At 41.1% G+C, this 25,925-nt stretch overlaps 1 protein-coding gene across 2 annotated transcripts in view; it reads right to left on the bottom strand.

The window, feature by feature from the left end:
- The window catches only part of cacna2d2a (calcium channel, voltage-dependent, alpha 2/delta subunit 2a), a 138,163-nt gene that overhangs the window by 78,508 nt on the left and 33,730 nt on the right, over positions 1-25,925 (bottom strand). For both annotated transcript variants that reach the window (XM_046383435.1, XM_046383436.1), the window contains exon 3: positions 21,232-21,348. In XM_046383435.1, coding sequence (XP_046239391.1) covers positions 21,232-21,348 — 117 coding nt within the window. The remainder of the gene's footprint in view (positions 1-21,231; positions 21,349-25,925) is intronic.

Raw genomic sequence — 25,925 nt, 5'->3', positions numbered from 1 at the left:
TACTTCAATCATCCTCCCTCTTACTTTAGATTGCTGATAGAATAATGAAAGCAGTTACACTTTGGGGGCTTACAGCTGGGGGGTTATTATTTAACTAAAAGGTCATGATGTGTTACCAAAAAGATATTTCATGAAGTCTTGCAGATTTACTTTGCACCCTCCCCTCCTTTTCTATTACGAAGAGAAAGTGTATGGTGACTGACAAAAGCCTTGTCAAAGTGCCAAAGAGTCCAGTGACAGCAGCTGGTGTTTGACAAAGTGTATCATTGACAGTGTGTGGCCAGGCAATTGTTCAGGATTTACACACACACACACACATACACATGATTGAGTACACACCTTCAGTCAGATTCATCCATGCACCCACACATAGACAAACTGACAGACAGACAGACACATACACACACACGCACGCACACTCACACCCTATCCAGTATTCCAGCAGACATATGAGACGAAAAACATGCAGACACGGCCGTCTCTCAAAGCAATTACAGCAGATTGAAACCAAATTAAATTTGAAGCCTAGAGCAACACCAGCGACTGAACGTCTATGACAGATATGACAGGGGAGGAAGGGGAGTGCTGCGGGACCAAAGGATGGAGGCGATGTTGGTGGAGGGGGGAGACGGCAGGTGTGGGTCACGGAGGAAGAGAGAGCTGTTTGGATTGGAGAGCAAACACAGAAGTAGGGCAGAGAGCTGGTCCTGTAGAGAGAACATCACGAGTGGTCTCTTAAGAAACATGCTGATGAATTTGCACGCTTGAGCCCATTAACTATAAACTGTGTTTTCTATATTATGTTACTGTCGACTGATTTCAAAAGCGTACCATATGTTCTTAGACTGATTTCCCACCTTCAGGGCAGCCGCTGGTTTACATTAATTTCAGTACAGAATGAACCAGGAAAGCTTTTAACTCTTGCTCGACATAGGTAATTCATCACAGTAAACGTTTTGTCACCTTTATCTTAATGCTTGACATGAATAGCAAATGACAAAGTTCACACACTATGTCTTTTCTTGATATCCATGTCTGTCTGTTGTTTGTGTAGCTGGGTTTATATTTCAACAACATTTGGCTCCTTCATGCTTTTCTGCAGCAATGATAGCAAAATAATAAAAGCACAAATCAAGCAATATGGACAATTAAGCCACAGTAGAGTCCATGTTTGTTAATTTTCATACTGTAAGAAAATGAATAAAAATCCACTGCTGAGAAATCAGTCTAAACCATATGGTGTGTCTGGGAAATGATCATATTTGTCATAAAAAAATATGATTTGCAGTTAGTGGACTAAAACATGCATAACCACTGATATTCTGCTTTCTGGAAACAGGATGTGTTTTACATCGCCTGGCTATTGCATCGAGAAAAATACAATGTGTCATCTTTGCAAATTATGTTAAATACAGGCCCTAGTATGTCTTTAAGAAATACACAAATATCGTGAATCACAGAGAAAATAATAAAGAATAAAAAAACAGCAATACCAATAAATAACATTTTTCTGCAGTAATCACACTGGAAAATGGTACCACATGAGTAGAAATATACCATTATCTGTAGAGCGTTTAGAAATCACAAACATGTGCTCGTTACAGGCATACAGATTAGCTCAGTTTCCAGTTCTCCATGAGATATAATTTCTCCATTTTCATTATTCAAGTCCAAGAAATGACAGGATTAGTTGTGGCGGCTTTTAAACATCTGATGTTATCTCCCTCTCCTGGGTGAACAATTAATCCCTCTCACTTCCCTTCTTCTCATCACTCTCTCTCTCCCCCATCCAGGCTTCATCTCTCCTCCATTTAGCTGCCCCCCCTCCAATCACCATACTGTCTATCTCTCCCAGAGGAGATCTTTTATTTTACTAGAGAGAAATGGAGCTAAGTGCCCTGGCATTTAAATATTCACAGTGTACGGTGGAGCTATATGAACGCGTGGAGCGATGAGGTTCCCGTAATCACTACTCACTGGTCTTACAGTTAGTGCACATAGTTACATTTGAACACTTCAAACACTTCATTAGCTGTTGCTGTTACATGTTGTGGTGAAGTCACCTTTACTGCATCACTGTCTTCTACCAGGAAAACTGGTTCAAAGAAACAAGTAATGTAATGATTCTTGTCTGAGTGAACATAATGTCCTTCAGTCATCCACCTGTCTCAGTCCAGTAACATATTCATGTTTAGATCTGCCACATTTGTAAATCCATTCTGGACATTCACTTTCCGTTATCAATCAGATGCAGTATGCAGATGGAGTATAATGAAGTTTCAAAATGACAATCTGTCACACTTGTGGTGTCGAACGGATTGTTTTCTTTGTGAGCGGAGCGGAACTAGCTCACCAGCAGGTTTAATGTGTTAATGCATACAACATCTGGCTAACAATGTAAATGTTTGAGCACTCTGCTGTGGCTCGTCCTCAAACAGTCTACACTCGCCGCTGACCTAGAGATGATTCTCTGAATACTCAACAAAGAGAACGACGCTCAGCACTCAGGAATGCTGCGACTGCTGGTAACACAACGTAGCATCTCAAGTTATTTCTAAAAATATCCATACATGAGAGTACATCAAGTGATGGTTATGAACAAAAGACAAAGTTTGTAAAGGTTTGAGAATACTGCAATGGTAGTACACATGTACTACCTGGGACCTCCTGGTCCTGTCTGAGAAACTAATCCCCCAGCTTTCTTTCCAGTCAGGTGTAGTTCGTGTCTCCTCCATTTTCTGAGCTGCTCATTCACTGAGAGTCACTGGTAATATGTGATGTTAAATTTTATTAGTGACATATCATCTGAAGTTCAAAGCACCATCCAAGGTCCACCTACCTTTAGTTCTACCGTTTGTCCCTACCACAGACTGTATGAACATGATCACCGCATACTGATTAAGAGTTTGAAATATGTCCATTACTACCCAGCGTTATGAAATTGTGGGTTTCACCCAGAAAGTTAAATGAGAAATCAATGTCAAAGTCATCATCAAGATACTGTTGGTCCCTGACGTGTTAAACAGCGAAGAAATGACTTTCAAGAGCTTCCATGCTGTCTATAGCTTGTTCAGTTAACACACCTAGAAAAATGAATATACAAGAGCTGGGTGCAGAGACTGTAAACAGCATGTCAAAATGTGACATGTTAAGGTTGTTGGAAAGCACATTTTTTTTACATTAGAGAGATGCCAGAAAGCTAAGTACCGTATATTTACACCCGTTTTATAAAGTGCTTTTCAAATACATGCATCAAATGCTCACTGCTCCTACAATGACTAAAATGTAAAAGCTAAAAGTACACATTCAATAAACTGACATGAGTGCATATTAAAGGAGAAACATGGTGATAAAACAATTCATATAGGTACTGTTTACTTTTTATTTGTTGAAAATATTTGCTTAAAACAGGTGAAACACAAACACTGCTCACCTACAGAAGGTGTAACACAACCCCATACTGGAATAGATGTGATCACCTGACTGCAGACAAAATGAATAAGGGTCGGGCTGTTTTGTTTTAATGAGACCTACACTGGAGTTTATGGTTAATCTGTTTATTTCTCAAGTCCATTCTAACCTAACAAGGTCAAAAACACACATCAGTGACATCTTAAACTGGAATTATCCATTTTTAAACATTATGCGCACATGTACGAACTCTGAAGCACGCCCATATGGCACTCACCCAGCACAAAGATGCACAAAAGCCATCCACGTACCATCTATTTATAAAGAACACAGGCACTCGGTGTTGTTGAGGGCCAGAGAATGAAAACACCTTTTTGAAATTGTTCCAGAAAGAACAAACTGATTTTCGAGAACGCTTCAAACATGCAGCAGTCTGCTGTTATTATAGATTTACAACGTGAATACAACGTGCAGCCTGTTCCATCCAAGTGTATGAAGCCAGTTTACCAGGGGGCATTTTCAGCTTCTCATTGGTACACACTGTGCACGTTTATTCTTACTTATAACATGATAAATACATTTCCAGTTCGAAAAACAGAACGCTGTAAGAAATACAACTACAGAATATAAAAAAGCAAGGTGGTATACGTAACATTAAAGAAAAAAATTGGTGAAAGCAGACAAATTTAACAACAAGGCAAAAGCAAAAGTGGGAGCTAGAGTAGGGGAGAACCAGGCAGCACTGAAGCAGTCTAACCTTGGCAGAGAGCATCTCCTGACAAGCATCTGCCTCCTGTAATAATTTAGAAATAATCTCCATCCACAAAGGCCCAGCAGTCTGGCAGAGCAAATGCTGTGTGCCTGATCGATCACTCCGATTCAGCCAGCTGCCGGTCTCTGTGTGTGCAGGCCCAACATCGATCTCAGGCCATCTCTCCCTCCGCCTCCCTCCCTCTCTGCCGTACGGAGCGGGGCGATAAAGTGAGGAAGAGGATGAAAAGGTGAGAGAGAATGGGGATGCAGGTAGTGATGTCAAACTGAGAAAAACAAAAAGAACTTTAAAAGATTCAAAAGCAAATCTGAGAAATGATGGTGCAAAGTTAAAAAAAAAAAAAAAAAAAAAAAACTGAGTAAAAAACCCTTGAAAAATTTATACCAAAGCAGTGGATGCATCTCGCCAAACTAGAGCACAAACCGAATCCAGGCTATTTTGCAGCTCCCCCATGATGCTCTGCTTTATGACAACCAGACGACAGATGATCCTTTTGTTGAGAGTTTTTGGAGGTGGCCACCCAGTTGCAGGCAGGGAGGAATACACACTAGCACACACAGGCACATCCTATCAACACACATCCAATTACTACCCAGCGTTGTGACAGCATTAACTGCCACTGTGCATTTGGCCCCTAGCAATTAATTGACTTTTAAACAGTCTGCCATTAGCACCAATTTAAAAGAATAGATGTACTCCTCCGCCTTCACTCAGCACACTTTACCGTGACTGCCTTGAGAAAGCAGCTCCAATATGTCATCTGAAATGGTAGTGCAGCAAGTGAGGTTTCAAAAAAAGAACATAAGCCATGATTACAGTATCAGCATCAGATAAGACCTTTACACTAAAACAACCTGCATATGATGTGTGTGAGGCATGAACTAAACCGTCCTTCTGTATCACAGCCTGTACAACTGATACACTTCTATCTATTCCATCTAATGCAATCTATTTTTAAAAATCCAATTTTAGGAAAACTGTCATAGTATAAAGAACTCACATATGCATAAAATCTGACTGAAAAAAACTGAAGTCTTTCACTATGCAATGGGATTTGGATTTGTATTTATCACAGTTCCTTCAACGGCAACATCACAGCACCACTTTCTGTGCAATGTGAGCAAAGGAATTAACATTGGCCTATATCAGTAAAAAGTGGTAAAAATTCAATACTGTGTTAACAGTTTCTTTTTTTAAAAAAAAAAAAGGGTGTAAATATCCTCACGAACTACCTGCACCTTTATTTTGCAATCCTTGTGCTGCTGTGACAATGTGAATTCCCCAACACAGGACTAATAAAGACCTATCTTATCTTAATAAAAATGCACAGGTTTCTTCTCGAGAGCAGGAAGTGCTTTTTGAAATTTCTTTGCACAATGTTTTTCCTATTAGGCAACAAAGAGGCTTTTACCAACTCTGACTGGTGCACATTTGTAATTGTAGCCCAAGAGAAGGACTCTGACTCTGATATCCTTTACATTTTTCTTTTGAGTACATATAAACACATCAAATTTGTGTTTCTGTATGTTCAGTGTTCATCTAAAATATGTTGGAATTCAGTATGAATCAAAGATAAAGACCACTGATCTTTTAGGTAAAAATACATACGCAATATTTTATCATAAAGAGGTATAATTATATCATTTAAGATTATTTCAAATATACTGTTAGTTTGGAATTTAAACTACCAACAACAATCACAGTGATGCAGGAAGATGCAGGAAATATTTTCTGTTTTGTTTTGGGGTTTTTTTTTTTCCTGGATGTTGTGGCTTGCATGAAACAGATGTACAGCTGTGAGTGTAATAAGTGTAATGTTTGGTGTTCAGTATTATAAACTGTACAGTATTGGGGGGGGGGGGGGTGTCAAATGGTGGAAGTTTATTGTGATAAGCTGAACCTTAGCTTGTAGGTTTGTAATCAATGATAGGGATTAATGTGTATCAAAGAGAAAAAAATGAGCCAGGTTGCTTTTATCTGAGGTGGCTAAGATTACAGGAGCAAAGGACACACATGAAAAAGAGAGGAGAGAGAGAGAAATGAGGAGGGGGAGAGACAATAGAGCAGAGTGGGGGAGAGAAAGAGAGGGGGACAGAGTGAGATAATTATTATCATAGAGGTGGTTTGTCAAGGTCAATATTTGAGATTCTTCTCAACTGTCTCTTTGAAGCATAACCCCCCGCAGCCCCCCTTCAGTACCTCCTCCTCCAGGCAAACTCTTATTTTCCACCCCCTTCCTCTCCCACTGCAACACCTTCTCCCTGTCACTCATTCAGCAGAGGAAGACAGTGTCCCATCCCCCTGGTCACTGCCTCAAATGAGCCAAGGATATAGCCGACAGCTGCACTATGGCTTTTCAAACACAGGATGAATTAAATGGGCGATAAACAAACAAACAGGCCTCCTTTCTGTCTAGTTTAGGAAGTCACCTGTCAGTCAGTGAAAAAAACAAGATAACTGGGCATCAAACCACATGTCCCAGCCCCTACTTCATTGGCCTGTAAGGAAAAACACCTGCCAATCATGAACAATGTTGGGTCATTATGTTATGACTGACTGTCAAAGCTCAAGACAGTGGGGCAGAAATCATGGGTGAGGAGGAAGAAGGCAGGGGAACCAGAGTTTGACAGCACGAACTCAAAATCCCTCCTGATGACTGGAGAACACACAAAAGACTACAATGAATGTAGCAGAGGGGCCTTTCAAAAGTCCAGATACACCAGCAGCAAGCAAAAACAAGTAATGATGCACATATGAGGTTGTGATTTTAAAGAAGGCTCATGCTGACATACTGACATGAGGACTGGAGTGTCGCAATTTGACGTATTTCCAGGTAAAACAATAAACTGTGTTTGCAAAGGCTATGATTACAAGATGGATTTAAATTAATGTCTTTAAATCTGATTGGGTCACTCCACTGGGCCTGCTTTAGCAAACAGACACAACATAAAAAATCGTTTTTTTTAAATAAATGTAAATACATGGTAAGATTCATTTTTTTTATTTTATTTTTCGCTTAAAAATGTTTTCACTCTGATTTTTGACTGAAGTGATTAATGATGGATAAATCCAATCAATGATTTTGATAATCAGTTAGCTGTTCAGGTAATTATTGAAAGAAGAAATGCAATCTATTGGTCAGGCAAAGAAAGACATATGAAGATGTTGCATGTCCATATCCTGAATCAAATCACTGGGAGCTCTGTGGCAGATCTGACCTTGCACACACACACACACACACACACATACACACACACACACTCACTCCCTGGGCATTTGCCTCTGCAAATGTGCTTGAACACCAATAAAAGCTCTGTTTCTTTTTTGCATAACCACGATTGCCGGCCAATGCCACAACTGATATGAGACGAAGCAACAAGCTGAGACAGACTGAATGGCTTCCACTTAAGAAACAAACACAACAGAAGAGAAGTGACAACACACCGCAAATGAATGCAAACTTGGGAGAAATGGAACAGGGACAATAATTCAATCTGCAGCCACCTCCTCCAGTCAGCCAAGGAGAACTGAGCTGAGGGGAAGGCGAGGGAAAGGGAGGAGCAGGAGGAGGAGGAGAGAGGGCTGAGGCGTGTGATGCCTTTCTCCCTGGGCAGGGCTAGGGTGGCAGGTGCCCAGATAAGCTGGGGCCAAGCAAAGATTAACTGCTTGCACTGATGGAGGAGCAAAATAAAGGCAGGACGACCTCTGATTCTCTCAGCCTCTCTGTGTGAGTGTCCTTACTCTGTGAGGACAAGTGGTGGCGACTGTGTACATTAACCATGATCAGAATGTTTAAACACCTTCCCAGGCAGAAAGAAGTGTCATTCCTCCTGTGAGCAATATAAACTGCATGACCTCTCATATCCTCTCAAACTCATCCCTTTTTGTCTTGGAATCAAACTTTTCATTTCCCAGAGCCCGACACCGCAGACGTACAGTCTTTGTGGGTGCACCTGCAGTTGCCCTGAGAAGCACTTCTAATTGTCTAAGCCCATCCAGCTTTTGAAGCACAATAAGACAAAGCTTCCCTCGTGAAACTGTGCTGTGCTGCAAGGCCTACAGTGGGCCAGTGAAGCTGATTTCTTGAATCATTCTAGTGTGGTTGAGCTCAAATTCTAAAGCTCTGTTAGCTCTGCAAAGAATGGATCTGTCCTATTACCACAGGCACTTTTTCCTTCACTGCCACAGAAGTGAAGGGTTTTTCAGTGATTTTTTTTTCTTTGTGCAGTGGATTTGTTAGCTGTATACAGCACAATAGCACTCTTGTCTTTCAATAATTAGAAAAAGGCCCATAGTGCAGTAGTTATAATACCTTTCCCCCACTCTACATCAGTGAATTGATAAACTAGTAGGGGTTTGTGCAGTAATCAAACCAATGGCTCCTTCTTGGATGAAACAATACACTCAGATTAACCCTATACATGTACAGTGAACAGTATCTTCTCCCATTGAAACAATCAGTGTGTTTACATACACTCAGGTAACTTGGCTACTATTATATGTTTCTGCAGTATCCTTCTTAAACAGGAAAATCAGTTTGCGTAATCCTAACACCTTTGTATGGGATCAAACATCTAGATTTGTGCAGGTGACTCCTGATTATATTGTCCCTGTGTATGCATATTATATATATGACCGGTTTTCTGCAGGGTTTAGGTGAGTGTATGTTGATGACAGAGAGCTCAAACACTGAGTATCTCACTAAGGGAGCAGTGCAGCCGTGATGAAAGGCGATTCATCTTAATATCAAAAATAAATACCTCCAATAACAACTAGGGTCTAATTATCATTTTTTATCACAACACTGAAAATATGTTGTTTAACTGTACTGATTTTATAGTAATAAGGTTACTGGACTATATTTAAATATATTCTTCAATTTTTTGTTCTTTGCTTGATTTTCCCTCAGTCTTCTTGTGTGCACGTTAATGTGATGCGTGAAGTTCTGTCAAAATGTAGGCCTCTCGTGGGGGTGATGCTCTCAAAAGCCTCAATCGTCAGTGAAACAGAATTGATTTGCCTGTCTCTCTGCATGCTCTGCAGTATAGAGAGAACTCCTTGCTAAATGTAATTCCTGTGGCCGAAACATAAAATCAGATTTGTGGATAGCTTTACATAAATTCATGTTACTTTGTGCGTGTGCAGGTGTGTATCTGGTTGTGTAAGAGCACCATACTGTGAAAACAGCCCCTGTTCTTCTGATCAACAGCCTGTCAGGAAGTAACAACTCCTTTTCAGGACACAAGCCCCTTATTTGCCTTGTCCATTCCACAATGAAGAAAAGAAGGGGCTCGCTCAAGCAGAACCCGACTCCGTGGCTCACTGGAATTAAAGCTTCCCGGGTCAGAGGCAGGCTATGGATATCAGGCCAGCAATCAGACAGGGATTATTTACCTCACCACCAGCAGCTACTTAGCACCCAAAACAACATCCGGCCTCCAACCCACAATCAGAAGAAGAAAGACATGCCTACTCATCGACAATAAACGCAAATACTACTATTACTGAACCCAAATAAAGTTTAAAAATTCTTAATTTATACATGTAGTGTGATATTTCACTGCGACATGGATTTTTATACAAAGAACCACTAAGGCAATTAATAAATAATAAAATAATAAATAAATAAAAATTGTGTGTTGGGGGGGGGGGGGGGGGGGGGGTGAAAAAGAGCCCGAATTTCTGTATCTCTATGATCTCTCTCCACAAAAGTTTGCACACTGACTCCCTCCCATGGGAACCACTTTGCTATATGGCCTCTTGCCTGATGTTGCTGATAAGAGGGACCGGCGGATAAGCGCCGGGATGAGGAGGAGATAGCAGAGGTGGAGGGGTCTGACTGGGTGGAGGGTAGGGGGATAATTGGAGGTGGGGTGGATTTTGACCTGCTAGAACAGTGAACTATGATGACATTATATATATATATATATATATGTATGTGTGTGTGTGTGCGTATGTATATTTTGCCATTCTGCAAAAGGCTCCCACTAGGAAAAGTAGACGACCACACTGTGCTATTTTGTCATTGAAAATGCAATTTTCTATTCAAACAAGGCACTATTTTTTTCACAGTGGTTATTTCATTTTTTTTCCACCACACAGTGGTATAACGTATTTCATACTTGATTGCTGGGACGTTTTTCAAAAGCCCCTTTTATAAAAAAAATGATCTTTTTCAATTGTGCCCTCTAGGAAAGAAAACAACTAACAGACAAGAGTACTGCCTTGCAATTGAAAAAAAAAAAAAAAACCCACAAAAAGAACGTTTGCGTTGTGGCACAGCGATTCCCGATTCTGAAGTGTCTCTATCTCTCCTTTTCTCTTCACTCTCCACAAACACAAAATCGCACATGGGAGACTAGAAATATATGTTTTATGCAGCTTGGAGAGACGGCTGCATAAAAGCACAAAGCAGTCATTTCTATTCATTTGTCTCTCGCTGACGGGGAAATGAAGGAGTGAAGCAGATGCTATTGCTACGTGAACAAGTTGCTTAAACACAAAGAGTATTTTTTTTTTCCTTTCAAGAAGAAGTTGTATAATTAGATGCTGAATCAACCCCCCCGTGCCCCCACCACCACATTTCCTGCCTGGCACCCATATTGTCAGGCAAATGAATGATTTTGTGTGAGGCAGGAACATGGCAAAAAAATATAAATCTTCGGCAGTACACCGACATTTGTTTAGGAAAAAAAAAAAAAAAAGCGAACGCAGAGCATTCAAATGGGCCTGAAAATGGTACATTCAGAACTAAAATAAAATGTGTGTGTTGAAGCTGTGAAGAAAAGTGCTGGAGGCTGCGTGCTGCCATGAAGCAGATCAGGTTCTGACATTTTGTCGAATGTGAAAGTCTGCCAAGGAATAGTGGGTGGGATGTTGTGACCTTTATCAGCAGGAGTGATAGAATGACCCAAAACTATAGATAGAATAATCTAGAGATAAAACAATCTGTTTATACAACATGATGCCGCGACCTATCCCTGAGAGTGTGTGTGTGTGTTTGTAACGACTTCCCGCTCTACGTGTGTGAGCATGAGGGCTGCTGACCTTGTGATGCGTATGTGGGCAAGCAGCAGAGTGATGTCACTGCAGGTGTTTGTGAGCGTACAGGTGACTTCTCCTTTGAAGGTTAAACAGGCAATGCTTCAGCAAATTCTTTCAAGGCTTAGAAGAATTTAGTCGACCATACGTTGAGTGAGGTAAGTGTGTCCATTCATATGACTGTGTGTGTGTGTGTGTGTGTGTGTGTGTGTGTGTGTGTGTGTGTGTAATAGGGTTGCTGCAGGTTGTAACAGATGGTTGCTAATGGAAGTTCATAGATCTGAATGACAGGGGCCGGGGGATTGGGGAGGAGATTATGGGAGGGGATGTGTGATTCAGTGCATGTGTTAGTGTGTTTTTCTGTGTGTGTGTGTGTGTGTCTACCTCTATGTACATGTGCACAATTAGTGTGCATATCACTAAGAAAGTAGACCAACTAGTGTTTCTTGTCCTTGGGTAAAGGAAGATTAATGTTAAACAGACATTTTTAGCCACATTAGAGATGTAGCTTCGGGGAACAATATCTGTCGGTCAGTGCACCAGTTTTATCCAAACTGAAATAGCTCAACTACTAAATGGATTAAGATGTGATTTCGTAGTTATTTGCGGTCCCCAGAGGATGAAGCCTGCTGAGTTGGTGGCTCTCGATCTGGCATCATCAACAGGTCAAAGCTCATTCATCCACTGAAATATGCCAAAACCCACATGACGGGACATTCGGACTTTAATGATGTCTGATTTTTATAAGGTTTCATAAGGTTAACATTTGTGGTTTTTGAGTGTTGCAACACTTTTGGATGGATTGGCATAAAATTTGATACAGACATTAACAATCCCCTCAGGATGAATAGTAATCACTTCGATGATCATCTAGTGCCATCATCAGGTCAAAATTGTTATTTGATTTTATGACCACATACTGGCCACGACTAATGCCATTACCATTAGCCCATTAGAAAATGCTAGTATACTAAAATGCCAAACTAAAATGGTGAACATATAATATACCAACTAAAACATCAGCATTATTATGGTGGGCATGTTAGCATTTAGCTCAAAGCAACACTATGCCCAGTGCAGCGTAATAGAATTTCAAACATCAAATAATTTCTTCTGTTATAATACTGTATCTGAATGGTCTTTTTAACAGTATTGTATTTGAGCCACAAAAATGTCACAACATCCTTCAAAACATCAGTTTGAAGGAACAGTCCAGGACCCTGAAGGCATATGTAAAATATACAATAAAAAGTGTAGAAGTGTGTCCTCAAGAAGCTGATGGAATCTCCCTGAACTACACTGACAGAAATTTGATATGTTTTTGCCAATCAGTGCTCACTGCAGAGTTGTAAAGTTTTCTCTTCTATTTTTACAAAAGTAGAGCTCGGCCTACTTCCTCTGTTCATTCCTGATGGGACCTGAGAGTTATAAGTGCCTCTCTAAAGGCCTACAGGAAATGGAAAATCAAATTACTTTGTTAGGTTCTCACTGTGATGGTGGTGGTGGGAGGGCTGGGGTTGTTACATGAAGATATGTCTTCCACAACAGCATACACAAAATGTTCCACGCATGTTAAAGTTCCGGCTGGTGATTGGGTTCATTAGTTATTCAAACCATCTGACCTCCCCACAGTACTGCTCAGACACACTCATTATGAAACCCTTGTAATTCGTTAAGCTCCCTAAATGAAGACAAGCCATACTGAGGGTTGCACACTATTACTGAGAGGCACTGCTGTGCCTCGGGGAGGTTAATAGTACGGCTGTGGAAGAAGCTTTAATGCCATGATGAGGGCAGGGTTGGACGTTAACCACTGACATCAGGAAAACAATGGGTTAGAGGAAGAAAATATCAAAGACGTAAAGATTATGTATCCATGCAGAGCTCACAGAACTTCACTGAGCACAACAGTCAATAACTTACATGTACCTGGAATTAAGATACCTTTGTGCCAAAAGACTGCTTTAATACTTATGGTAATGATGATCACAGCCTATACACTTCCACATATAATTTCACTTCGCCCCAGAATGAGGTGTGAGGGGAGCGAGGCTGCAGGGAAGTCTCACTCCTTCCGAAAGTGAGAGACAGCGCCTTCATTTGTCATCGCCTCACGCCAATAGGGGGACATAATCACTTGTTGCCGGTGGTGTAATTCATTGTGTGCACACCAGATGCTGTTGTACTGCTGCTGCTGGGAATGACGGAAACTTCAAGTGATTTACAAAGCTTGGCAATACCTTTAAGGATCTACAGTATGTGTGACTTACCAACACAGCAGGCAATATACAACACAGCACAATGCTGGTTAAGTGATTGAAAAGAAATAAAATCGGTAAACAGACCCATGTCAGACAAAGACTGAGCTTCACTCCACAAATCCTCCAGCTCTAGTACACTCTACCACTGAGGGCCAATTCAGATCCAAGTGACAGCTCTCACTATTCACAACAGCTTCACAGTGGTATCATGGTGGGAGCCTAATTTTTAGGGCTGGTGGCCCTTTAAAAGAATGAAGGTTAAATTTAGCTGTTATAAATTGGTTATTTGTGCCGGATGCCTGTTCAATTAAAGCCAGTCACTGAGGCGTCTGAGATCTCGCCGGGATGACGTCTCAAGTCATCAACCACACACTCCAAGGAGGTGGTTGTACTCCCAGTGTTGCTTCAATAACAATAATTAAACTGTTGATTTGTTGTTGTTTTTCTGGCCCAACATTAACAAGTAAGTATGCCACAGTATAAGTGTGACGTATGACTTACAATTAAAATGAAATAATTAATTGTCAAACCACCAAAATGATCAAGGCTGAACTGCTCTGATGGAGACAGTTGAAACAGTGGAAACATAATCCTAATAAATATGCATCAAAGAAAAAAAGAGTGTGAGCAGCTTTTTCTCCTTTTTGGCTTGGATATTTTGAAAACTAGCACCACAACACCCAACTTCCTGAACATTAAAAGTCACATTTCCTTTGTGGTAACAAGTAGTGAACTAAAAAAGAAGTTCCTTCACACCTCACTGTCAGTGTTTCGTGAGATTTTGTATATTCTGAGCTGACAGGAGGTTTTCTGATCACTCATAAAGCTGCTACAGCTCTGAGGTGATCACTCCGAGATCAAAACAATTCTTAAGTGTATGCAGATAGCTGTTGATTTACAAAAACACATAACAGTGTTGAGGGTATATTTTTTTCTAAAAATTATTATTTCGTTGTATTCTCTGTCAGAGTGAAGCATACAAAGCTGTCAGAATGACTGAGCTGGAAATGAGGCCACAAGCTAGCAAAGTGAGTGCATGACCGACAGCCTGCTGCTACCATTTTGCACTTTGATAAGTGCTCGGTGTCAGATCTCATTCCCTCAATTTCTAGTGGGTATTTTCAGATGTCATTTGACAGGTGAGTTCACTGTGAACAGTTCACAAAGTTCACAGGTGAGCGGATCGAAATGTTCGCACCTGTGCCGACACGTGCATGCTCACATCCCTTTCAGCATCCATGTTGGCTGTGCGTGCCACGCGCGAAGAGTCTGTGTCTCACTGAATTATTAATGGGTGTAACGTGATGACAGATGACTCGGAGCGGCCCGTCCCTCCCCATCCCTGACACGGCTGTGTCGTCTTGGTTTCCACGGTGAGGAGGAGATGGAGGCCCACGCAGTCTGATTGATTAATTCTGTCAAGCACACTTTTGCTGTCCCTGCACAGTGTCCGGTCCGAGCTCTCCTGCAATCTCTCACAATCACTATCAGCATGACCGCAAAGTCACAGAGCATCTCCGTCATTCCTGGAAGAGAACCCGCCCACTGTCCACTATTGTCTTCACTTCACTCTATATTCTTCTCCAATCAAACAGGCCTACTTCCCATTTGTACTCTCCCACTACATACTATCATCAGTCAAGGTTTGTTTACTGTGAGTACAGAGAAAGTTCAGTACACTTTGGAAAAAAAAGCTTTTTTCTCAAATAAGGTACATACTAGGACATACGACTTATATTTTAAGATCTGAACCAGAAAAAATGTCCTACAATTTGCTTTTAAATCTGACTAATCTTCTCACGAACTCAAAGGTGCACTTACCAGTGTTAAGATACAATAGCTCAGTTAGGTATGGTCATGGCAACTAGGAAAACTCCATCTGCTGAGGAAGAACGTGCAACATCCATCCATCCATCCATTTTCTATACCGCTTATCCGTCAGGGTCGCGGGGGAGCTGGAGCCTATCCCAGCTGACTACGGGCGAGAGGCGGGGTTCACCCTGGACTGGTCGCCAGTCAATCACAGGGCCAACACACAAAGACAGACAACCACACACTCTCACACTCACACCTAGGGGCAATGTAGAGTAGCCAATTAACATCATGTGCAAGTTTTTGGGATTGTGGGAGGAAGCCGGAGTACCCGGAGAAAACCCACGCAGGCACAGGGAGAACATGCAAACTCCACATAGAAGGGCCCAGACCGGGATTCGAACCTGGAACCCTCTTGCTATGAGGCGACAGTGCTAACCACTGCACCACTGTGCCAACGTGCACCATAAGGAATAAATATACACTCTGGGAAATATGTTTATTTACTTTGTTAGCCAAGGGTTACATGAGAATTCAAGTGGCACGTCCAATATAAGGCTAAAGTCAGCAGCCACTTAGCCCCTTGGCTGACTTGACGGGACACAGGGGGACAGCTGATCTGGTGCTACCTAAAATAAGTAAGAACCCACCAATTAGCACCATTTAATTTTACTCATTCATAGGCATTCGGAGGTGCTCTGAAGATCAAGAATGAATGAATTAATGAAAAGATTTTTCAAAACATATTTTGATGTCACTTATACCATACAATAAACGGTCTAAAGAAGAAAAGAAAAAAGATGAAAGTGCTTACACTATGTCTTTACTGTCATTCATAAAGCAACAGAGGAACGGATGAAGGATGGAGAGCTAGAGACAGAAATATGTATACTGATCTATCTTATTGATATCCTTTCAAGAGAGATAAATGTTTGGATGCTGGTTGCTGTACAATATATTTTAACAAGACACCAGGGAAGCTGCTGGACTGGGTACAAACACACCTCAGGTGTGAACATCCCAGGTGTTACTACACTACACTACATTTCACTTCTAATCTGAGGATATTTGCTTCACATCTGCTGTCAGTGTGTTGAACACAAACCAAGTGAATCACATCTATTTATATGGGTCAATCTTAGAGTGAACCACACATCTCAGACTGCACACTTGTTTAGCATAAAGGCCTCCATGCTAACAGTGTTTTTCCCTTCTGTTGTGTCTGTGGGCCTGCTGCCGAGGTTTTCTCACAAACTTGTGCTGCTTGTCAGTACATTTCCTTAGTGGTATTTGGTAAGAATATTAAACCAGATCTTATCCCTTCTCCTTCTTTCCACATCTTCATGGTTTGACCCTGCAACTATTTTGATAACCAACCTAGAAGAGTGCTGGGTGTGTATCCATCAAGAAGCGAGCAGCCCGCAGGCAGCCATCCTTCAGCCTGTAAGTGGTATTGGGATAGTATTGAGATCTGTGTAATTGGATTAGACCAACCTTAGTCCCCTCTCTATTCCACCAGTCCCCTCTGTGAAATCATAACTTAAGAGCTTTGACAATGGTAGTTTTGCTGTGCTGCAGCTGATGGGAACGTAACATGATCTCTGTCTGTAGCTAGTGGCCTCATCTTCCCTCCCCGAGGCAGGAAAATCCCAGCAGCGATTTGACTGACAGCTCGACTCTGCATGGCATCCTGTATGCTGACTGACAGCGTACAGGATATTGTGCAGTCTCAGAACCCAAGTGATCTCAGGCCTCTGTGGCGATCATATGGAGCATCACAAAGATGAGCACAGGAAGGCATGAGGGCTCAGATCAGTCTGAGAGGTCTATCGCACCTGTTTGGCTTTATACACATGACAGGTTACATGAAGGGCTGTGTTCTCTCTGGCTGCTCTGGGTTAAAAGGCCTGTCAGACAGACACTCTTATAGCATCGCTCAGGTGTGAGCCTCTTGTTCTGATAAAACACACACACAGAAGACGCAAGTACCTAGAAGCGCATGCAGACCAGTGCAGGTGATGTGCATAAGTAAACAAACGCTCACTGAACAGCGTGTTGTAACGTCGCAGCTGACACAATCTCAAGCAACAGAGTTGGGACAAGTGCACATGCCAGTGTGTATCATTACATTAGCGTGGCTGCGGTCAGAGAGGGAGTAATATCAACTTAGTGCATGTTAATAAGGGTAATATTTTCCTTATTGATTGTTAGATACCCATCTGCAGGTGTTCCACAGGTATATACAGCTAGGACTAAGAGGCAGAAATAATAATGTGGCAAATATTTCACTGAGAAAACAGATGCCACCTCATTGTAAACATGATTCTCCGAATGTGATCAATTGTATCCTTTCTGATAGACATATTTCATACTTTTGCATGTTTTCATGACCTGCGGTGAACTAACTATAGGACTATCTGTGTTACACTAACAGTCGATTGGAATAAATTGATTGTAAATGTACCGACTGAAGAAGATGTAAACACGTGTCAGTTTTCTGAGTAATCATTACACTGACCGAGGAAACTTATTGGAACTTATTAGGATGTTATTTGAAAATTATGGAAAATAAAATTTTACCATAAAGTCCTCTAAAAAAGGACTTACGTTTATTTCTAAGGTTGACCAACTTTTCATTTCCTGCTAAAAAGTGCATTAAGAAAAAGATACACATGGAACATCAACGCACAAAGAAACTGCACGACAAACAATAAACTCATCAGCTGCACAGTCCGCTCATCTATCCAAAAATTTTAAAAAAGACTTCAGCAAACACACTAAGATTTTAAACATCAGGGGAAGCATTCTTGAAACATATTTCAACAGTTTCAAAAAAAAAAAGAGAAAAAAAGAGATTTTTAAAGTGTCCAGCGGCAACATGCAAGCCTGTCAGCCTACCGGGGTTTGCATTACATTTTAATTTTGGCACCGACCGTAGAATCAGATCATTGTTTGAGAAGACGACTGAAGCCAGAGGCAAGAAAAGGAGAGCAGACAGGGACATGGAGTGCAGGGGATTAAAGGGAAAGAAAAGAATAAACAGGAGGGAGGCTTCTGACAGAAAGTAAGTCAGCTTCTGCTGTTTCCATTTTTAGGGTGAGGGGAACATCAAGTTCATTACGCTCTGAATTAAACTTCAAAGATATTTCGACGGAAGACAAAAAGACTCATTTCCAACTGCGGCACGTCACAAACTGTATTTCGTTTACTGCAGTAATGGCCCCAGCTATAGTGTGAGCCCAGGCAGGTAAACAAAGAAACGCTCACCTACGCTTGCCTTTTTCCAGCCCTTTGTGAACTGCACAAGCACAGCATTTAAATGATTAAAATGTGCTGCTAATTTGGGAATTAAGGCTAAAGCAACTAAATCCCCAGCACTGAGAAATGCTTCCCTCCCCATTTTATATCAGTAACTGAGTATTTAGAGTCAATGTGTATTTTCTCATTAGTAATATAAACATGAATTACAACGAATCACCCCAAGCAGTATTTAAATAGGTTGCAGGAGAATAATTTCTTCTTCAAGCTTGTGCACACACACATACATTTCCTCTTTCCTTAAACGTGTGGCAGGGAATATTTGGGACTAAATAACCATTACAGGGGGTAGAAACAGACTGGAATATAAAACGCTGTCAATACTGCGCTGAGCCGAGTTTGAGACCTTCTTATCTACAGACTGCATTAAGACATGGCTTTCACTTTTCTCCCTGTATGAATAATAAGTCCACATGAATTTCTTCTGCTTACAGTCTTGCATTTTTAGTTTTAGTATAACAAATAAATCCTTACCTGCCCAAATGAAACATATTAACTTGTTGCATACATTTTGTTAAGGTTTATATATAATGACATAATGACTTCCCATTTCTTTGCTTGTGTTCATTTCATCATCTGGCTCTCCTTTCCTCTCCTGTCTGCTTTCTTCTTTTGACTTTTTCCCCAAAATTCTTACTCTCCTTCCATCTATGCCCCCCACCTCCACCCCCACCCCCATCACATGCTCCCTCTCTCCTTCCCTCCTGCTTGCTGCTCATTTTTAAATCTATGAATTTCTGAACATCATTTTCTTGATTTTTCCACGCCCCAGGGAGACATTCTCATTCCAGCCCTTCTCTTTTTTCACCTCATTTCCTCCCTCCTGAGTGAATCTCCCAGACAGGATGTGAGGTGACAGTGTGGCCCGTGGAGGTTAGGATGGGGGGGGGGGGGGACTTGTGGTGTGTGTGTGTGTTTGAGGGAAGTGGAGGGGGTGAAGGTGGGCATATAGTACAGCCTCCCTCTCATCCAAAAACAGGGTTGGAGGGTCAGTGCCATTCCAAATCCAATCCTACACATGTCCGCAGGAGACGTACAGTAACACCTTCCTCCCTTTTAGAATCCAAGCTGTAGAATTAACCATGCCTTTGAGAGACTTCTGCTCTTTGGCATGAATGTGTCTCATCCCACAAGACCTCATGCTCCTAGAAGATATGCACTACTGCCCCTTTGTAAGGCTTCAATACTCCCACTATGAGCGACCATATCTAGGCAGAAACAGATGGAAGGAAAGTGGTCAGTCCCTCAGTCAAACCCATCCTAGTCAAATGAGGATGGAATTCATATTATACCTTGCATGTACTCAACATACACTGACGAGACTGTCCCCCACATACAGAAACTTGAATGAACTTTTTGAATTTATATGTCCTGTCTGTTAAGGGGAAAGCATGCATGTCTACATGCAGGGTAAAATTTCAGTGTCTTAAAAGCACATCACAGACTCAACAGTTTTAGTGCTTGTCTGCAGCTCATCCATGATCACTGTGACTTAAAGAACAAGAGTTTGTGTGCAGATGCGTGTGGAGTTGTACATGTGGGTGGAGATGATGAGAAGAGTAACCAGACTGATTATGAGGAGTGCCTCACCACCATTATGGAAAAAACAGAACAAATTTAGCTTTAAATAGCAATAAATACAAATTCTAACCAGGTAATTTGGAAATCATATGCTCTCATCATGTCCTGGAATTTTAAGTGTGAAGATGATTTGAATAAATCTGTTAGACCACTAAACAGGGGACAACAGTTTGATTTTAAAATACTAATTTTCTGAATTAGCACAAATGCTCCTTCACTTTATCTCTGGCTCTAAAAATTAAAAATTGATTGTGTATACTTTTCTCATTTCCCCCTTGTCACTCGTCTTCCCTGCCCCTGTAGCCCCCCCTCTCTTCTTCTCAAAGGGTTAGAGGTTTCCCACTGTGAGAGCAAAACAAATTTCTAACTAATCATAGGACTGTCTGAGCATAATAGTGGTAATAATTATATCCCAAAATGCAGGACATTGAAATGATAACCTCTGAAATAACCCTCTTTCTCATGCACCACCCAAACTATCTTTCAGAATATACGCCTCCAATATTAACCAGAAAAAACACTCAAAACGAGTGCTAGGAAAAAAAAAAAAAGAAGAAGAAAAAAAGATGAAGATGATTATCTACATTTTTTGTTCCTGACAAAATATAATCGGCTTAAAATTGCATTTCAACTATAAAGAAGAATCCCACTGCTTCCTGTAAGAGTTCAAATTGAAGGAATAAAGTGGATCCCCTTCCATCACCTAACTGTGTGTCCATTTGATGGGGAGAAACTTACACTAAGTAGAGAAAGATGGGAGGACTGCAAACTAAAAACCAGGAAATGATGCTTGATTCAGAATGTGTCAAAAGATGCTAAGGAAAGTGAAGATTTAAATGAAAAGGTACATATTTATTTGTATGTAAAGGTCACCCGTTGAATCTTGCAACAAAACACAAAGCATGAATTTGCATGAACAGCATCTTGACTTTCCAGGAAAGTCAAATGATCCACCACGCATGCGTGCGTCTGTGTGCCTGGCACAGTGCGTGTTTGTACACAGGTGTTATATTAAGTGCAGCATCATCCTCTTACCTCCAGGGCTTTCCTCTTACTGTTGAGCAGCTTGGATATGTCCCGTGCCACCCTCTCCACCAAGTCCTTGGGGTTGTTTCTCTTGATTTCAAACTGGCTCTTCTTTTCATTATAAATCTGCAGATGGGGAACACGGAGAAGCAAAGATCAGGTTACCCGACCCATTAGTTTAATTAAGAAGATCACAGAGGAGCTGTTTACTTATTGTCAAGGTGGCACAAAAGATGGTAAACATTTACTGTAGAGCAGGCAGTGTGCAGCCTGCCATTATACCCACAAGCCTCAGCACTGTAGCAGAATTAAACAGAGAACAGAGCCCTAATGGCAAAGCACTTATCCAACCAGCTGCAGTCTGGCAGTCAGGATCAAATTAAATAAACGTAAACTCCAGCGGATCCTCACTGCTTTGTGAACACCTTGTATCTCCGCACCTTTCTAACTGAAAACAAGCAGCCTTATTTACAGCTTGGCGACAAGACAATTGTGACTTAATCCCATGGGTTACTGGAGAGAACCCTAAACCAGCTAGTCTATATAATATTTGCAACCTATATAATCTTGTAGTTGAAGTGCAAGTACAATATTTTCACTAAGAATGGGAAAATACCAAGCATCCTTACTGGGAATGAATTCACTTTAAGATCCATTTAACAGACACAGACTTTGCAAAACACACACACACATACACAATCACAAAAAAAAAAAAACCCAAAACAAAACGAGCAAGAGGAATGGGTTTGGAATGCCAGAAGGGACTGGGATGCTTGGAAAGGAGGGTCATCCGGAGGCAGAACGACAGATGCTTGGACCACTGACAGGGGAAGGTACTCGGGAGATTAGTCCGCTCCCCCTGGAAGAACTGTGAAGGCTGACTCAGCGGCCCGGGCTCTCTATAGGATCTGTCGTCTACAACAGAGCACCACCCGAGGGATTACCACTTATCCTGCTGCCCTAAGACACCGCAAGACCCACTTTCACACCAGAAAACCATTTTGTATAGTTATTCTGAAGAAAACCCTGGAAAAGCCTGTTGTTGCTGAATATTTTAAAGCAATTAGTGTCTTTTTAAATGCAAGGCTGAAATTCCGCATTTACTCTGGTTCTGTGTCTACTTCATTGCCTTTACTTCCAAGCACTATGAACTTCTTTCTTCAATCAGTCATTTACAAAAGCAGTTACACACATTTTATGAGAATAGAATGCTTATATGATGTTGCAATGCACGTCAAAGACAAAAATCATAATCACAAATAACTAAAATAAAGAATAAACATGTTTAGCTTTACTTTAAGCTAAAATCAATATTAAACCCATTATATTCTGTTCATCTATACTGTAAATTGTGTTTTCATGGCAGTTGCTACAGGTACTGGCACCGATTGTAAATATCCAAACTATTTAGTTAATATGCATACTAAACTCTGTGGCTCTGCTCCTCCTCTCCATACATCTTTCTTTTCTCTTTCTCTCTCTCTCTCTCTTATTAATAAAGCAAGTTTTGTTTTGAAAGCTTTTCATTAGCGAGCATGACATGTCATCCCGGAACATGTTGTTTTTGTTTAAATGTTGAGGAACATTGGCTCATATTGCACAATGTGGCAGGTTTCCAAACCACCAGCTAGAAAGGTTCTGAAAGTGTGGTTTGCCCTTATTTGCTATCCCACCAGTAGCAAATAAGGGCAGAGGCGATAAACACTTTAAAACAAGCTGAGAAACGTTTGTACATTTTGCAAAACAAAATGTGAAGCATTGCCTGCCAATCTCCTGCCGTGCCATTGCCATCTGTGGGCTGATCAAAAGCTGATCACTGTTTGTATTTATCATGTGATTATTGTCATGCATCAATTAAACAAGGCTAGGTTCAACTGGTGAGGCCCCCACACACTACAGCACACACGTCAGGCAGATCATACATGATTCAAATCAGCACATGTCCTGATTCTGGTCTCATGACTGAATGCTTACAGAACAAACATTCTCACATGTCTTTAAAAATTGCCAAACTGAGGATCCTTTGGTCTGTTATAAAATATTATGTGTCTGTGGAACTGATGCAATGTGCATCAATTAGGAAAAGAAAACACTGGCGTCCATATGATCCGTCTCTGTCAAGCTGAAAGCTGGGCAGGCAGCCAGAGGCGGCTTCCTTCCACTGGCCCACTGAGCAGGCAAACCTGGTCCCAGAAGCTCGCACCATGCCAGCCAGGCACTCTGACGAGATTGTCTGGTGTCTTATTTTGGCCGCCCTCTAAGGGATCAGGGATCCTGCTTCGTTTCAAACAGCACTTTAAGCCACACCTCAAAGTCAAATGTGAAGGTGAAATCTGCATAGTCATACAAAAAAAAATCTTTTCAAATGTGTTCAGATGAGTAAAACAGGTGGTCCAGTTCATTTAGCTTCATGTTGTGTTTCGGCTCCTCATCCTGAAAAAGTCATTGGTCTGCAATGGTCCACACAAGCAAGGAATTAGTCCCACCCCTCAGTTCTGAATGAGGCAGACCTCAGACCAATAATCACGTGAGTATTTAAACACATAAACATGCCTACATATTCACACACACACACACACACACAGAAAGGGAGAGAGAGGGAGAGATTATTTTAGAGGGATTTTTGTCAAGGTGGAAGGAGCCATTAATGGAATCTTATTAAACCATAAAACAAGAGCAAAGTTTTCTCCGCTCCATTGACAGACTACAAACCCATGACTCTTTTAAGCAACGCATTTTTCAAGTCGATTTAAAAACCATGTCGAATTTGTTTTTAAATCAATATTCATTCCCTTAATGTGGAGTAGCGCTCTCTGGGTCTGCCTCTCTCTGGAAGATTCATGACAATCTCTGGGACATTACAGGCAGAGCACAAAAAGCTAAGACAGAGATCAGTCAGGCTCGTATTACTTGTGGGGATACCAAAATATTTCTGACTTGTAATCATGGGCAATACGGTCCACTTTTTTCCTGGTGTGAACCCTTTTCAGCAATAGATTACTTATCCTGCACTCTACCTCCGTATTTATTATAGATATTCCAAAGCACCACATAATTGTGCAGTCTGTACTGTTATAATCATCAAACACACTCATTGAAAAATGCACAGCTTAACTGCATCCTCAGTTCACAGGAGCCAGCAAACTATTGAGAAATTAAGTCAACCGCCTAACCGCCAACCGTTGCTTGCCAGGAGCACGGTGATTAAACTGATTCCTACAATATCAATGGTCCTCCCAGACAGAAATTTCAGATTACGGCTTATTCCTCAATAACATTTGTGGATTCTGGTACACATAACATTGTCTGCCAAAAATAAAATGCTATGTCTGCAAAAATAAAAATCTGTCCCGGCATGTTACTGAAAATGTTTAAATTGCAAAAACACACAAACTGGTTCACTCTAACATTCTGTAACACAAAATATTGTTTCCATTGGTATCACCATTTGAAGGTTTGATAATTATTGTCATATTAATTTGGTCTACGTCTCCCACCATTAAATGCACATAACAGAAGATGGATCAGTATCATATACCTGGGCTGGTGTGTGCAAGTGGGCATGACACCAGTGCACTATATCCACCTCCACAGTCTGTCCCCTTCTCCAGTGACCCATCTCTATTGTATATTAGGTACTGCCACATAAACAACACTAGTATCAATTTCACTGCCCTTTTGTATGTGACTGAATGTTTTCCTGGGGAAAGTCTGTTTTATTCTTTCTGTCACCCTACATGGACAAATGAAAATGCAAACATAAGACAAACAGTAGTGTAAGGTGCTCATCTCTCTGACAAGTTGGTCATTGCAAGCTCCAGTAACAGACAGCCCCTGTCCGTTCTGAAAGAAGAGTGAGCTGTGTTGTCAGCCACACAGAGCAACAGCCCAGAAAGAAACAGCCAACCAGCGAGCAGGCTGAAGGAGCGCTGGGTGCAGAGCGACAGCACATGGTAATCCTGGGCACCACAGGACTGAGGAGCTCCAAATCCCCTTCAGCTAGAGGTTGGACATGAGTGACCATCATCACTGAAGGGCCATAAGCACATCAGCCCACCTGAAATTATATTTGAGGGCTTGAGAGCTTGACTCACTCGCAGGTAATGGGGCAGCTACCAGAGAAAAAGTACCCTGGGAGGCAACTTTACTGATAATCATATGCAGCGTCTGAGCCGAGGCAAAACCACTTGTAGGTACTTGTGAAAAATAAACAGCAGGAACAACAGAGTCCAGTATAACAAAGAGAAATATGCTTATTGGTAATTAATGAAAAATTAAATTTAAAAAATGAAAAATGAAATGAAAAAAACAATAATAACTGCTTTTATTACTGTATGCCTATGAACAAATTTGGTGTTAACTTTGTTTATTTAATTGATTTGCTTTAATACACAGAGTTAAATAATTAAAATGCATACAGCACTTAACAATGGAGGAAATATTAAGATCATTTAAAAAAACAGTAATTATACACTCTAAAAATACTCCATTAAAGGTGAAGGTCCTCAAATGGAATGTCACTGGCAATAAAATGCTTGCGCTTAAAGTATTTAAAGTACAAGTGCCCATTATGCAGAACATGTCTGCCAGCGTTCTTCTATATTGATTGTTGCATAAACATGTAAGCAGCACCATATTGTTCTAGTTGCTGACGGCAGAGGAAATCTTAACTGCTCTATACACTGTTGGGTGGCTCCCTTTAA

The sequence above is a fragment of the Scatophagus argus genome, chromosome 3, assembly GCF_020382885.2.
Source record: "Scatophagus argus isolate fScaArg1 chromosome 3, fScaArg1.pri, whole genome shotgun sequence".
Lineage (NCBI taxonomy): Eukaryota > Metazoa > Chordata > Actinopteri > Scatophagidae > Scatophagus > Scatophagus argus.
This window is presented reverse-complemented; position numbering and strand designations above follow the sequence as displayed.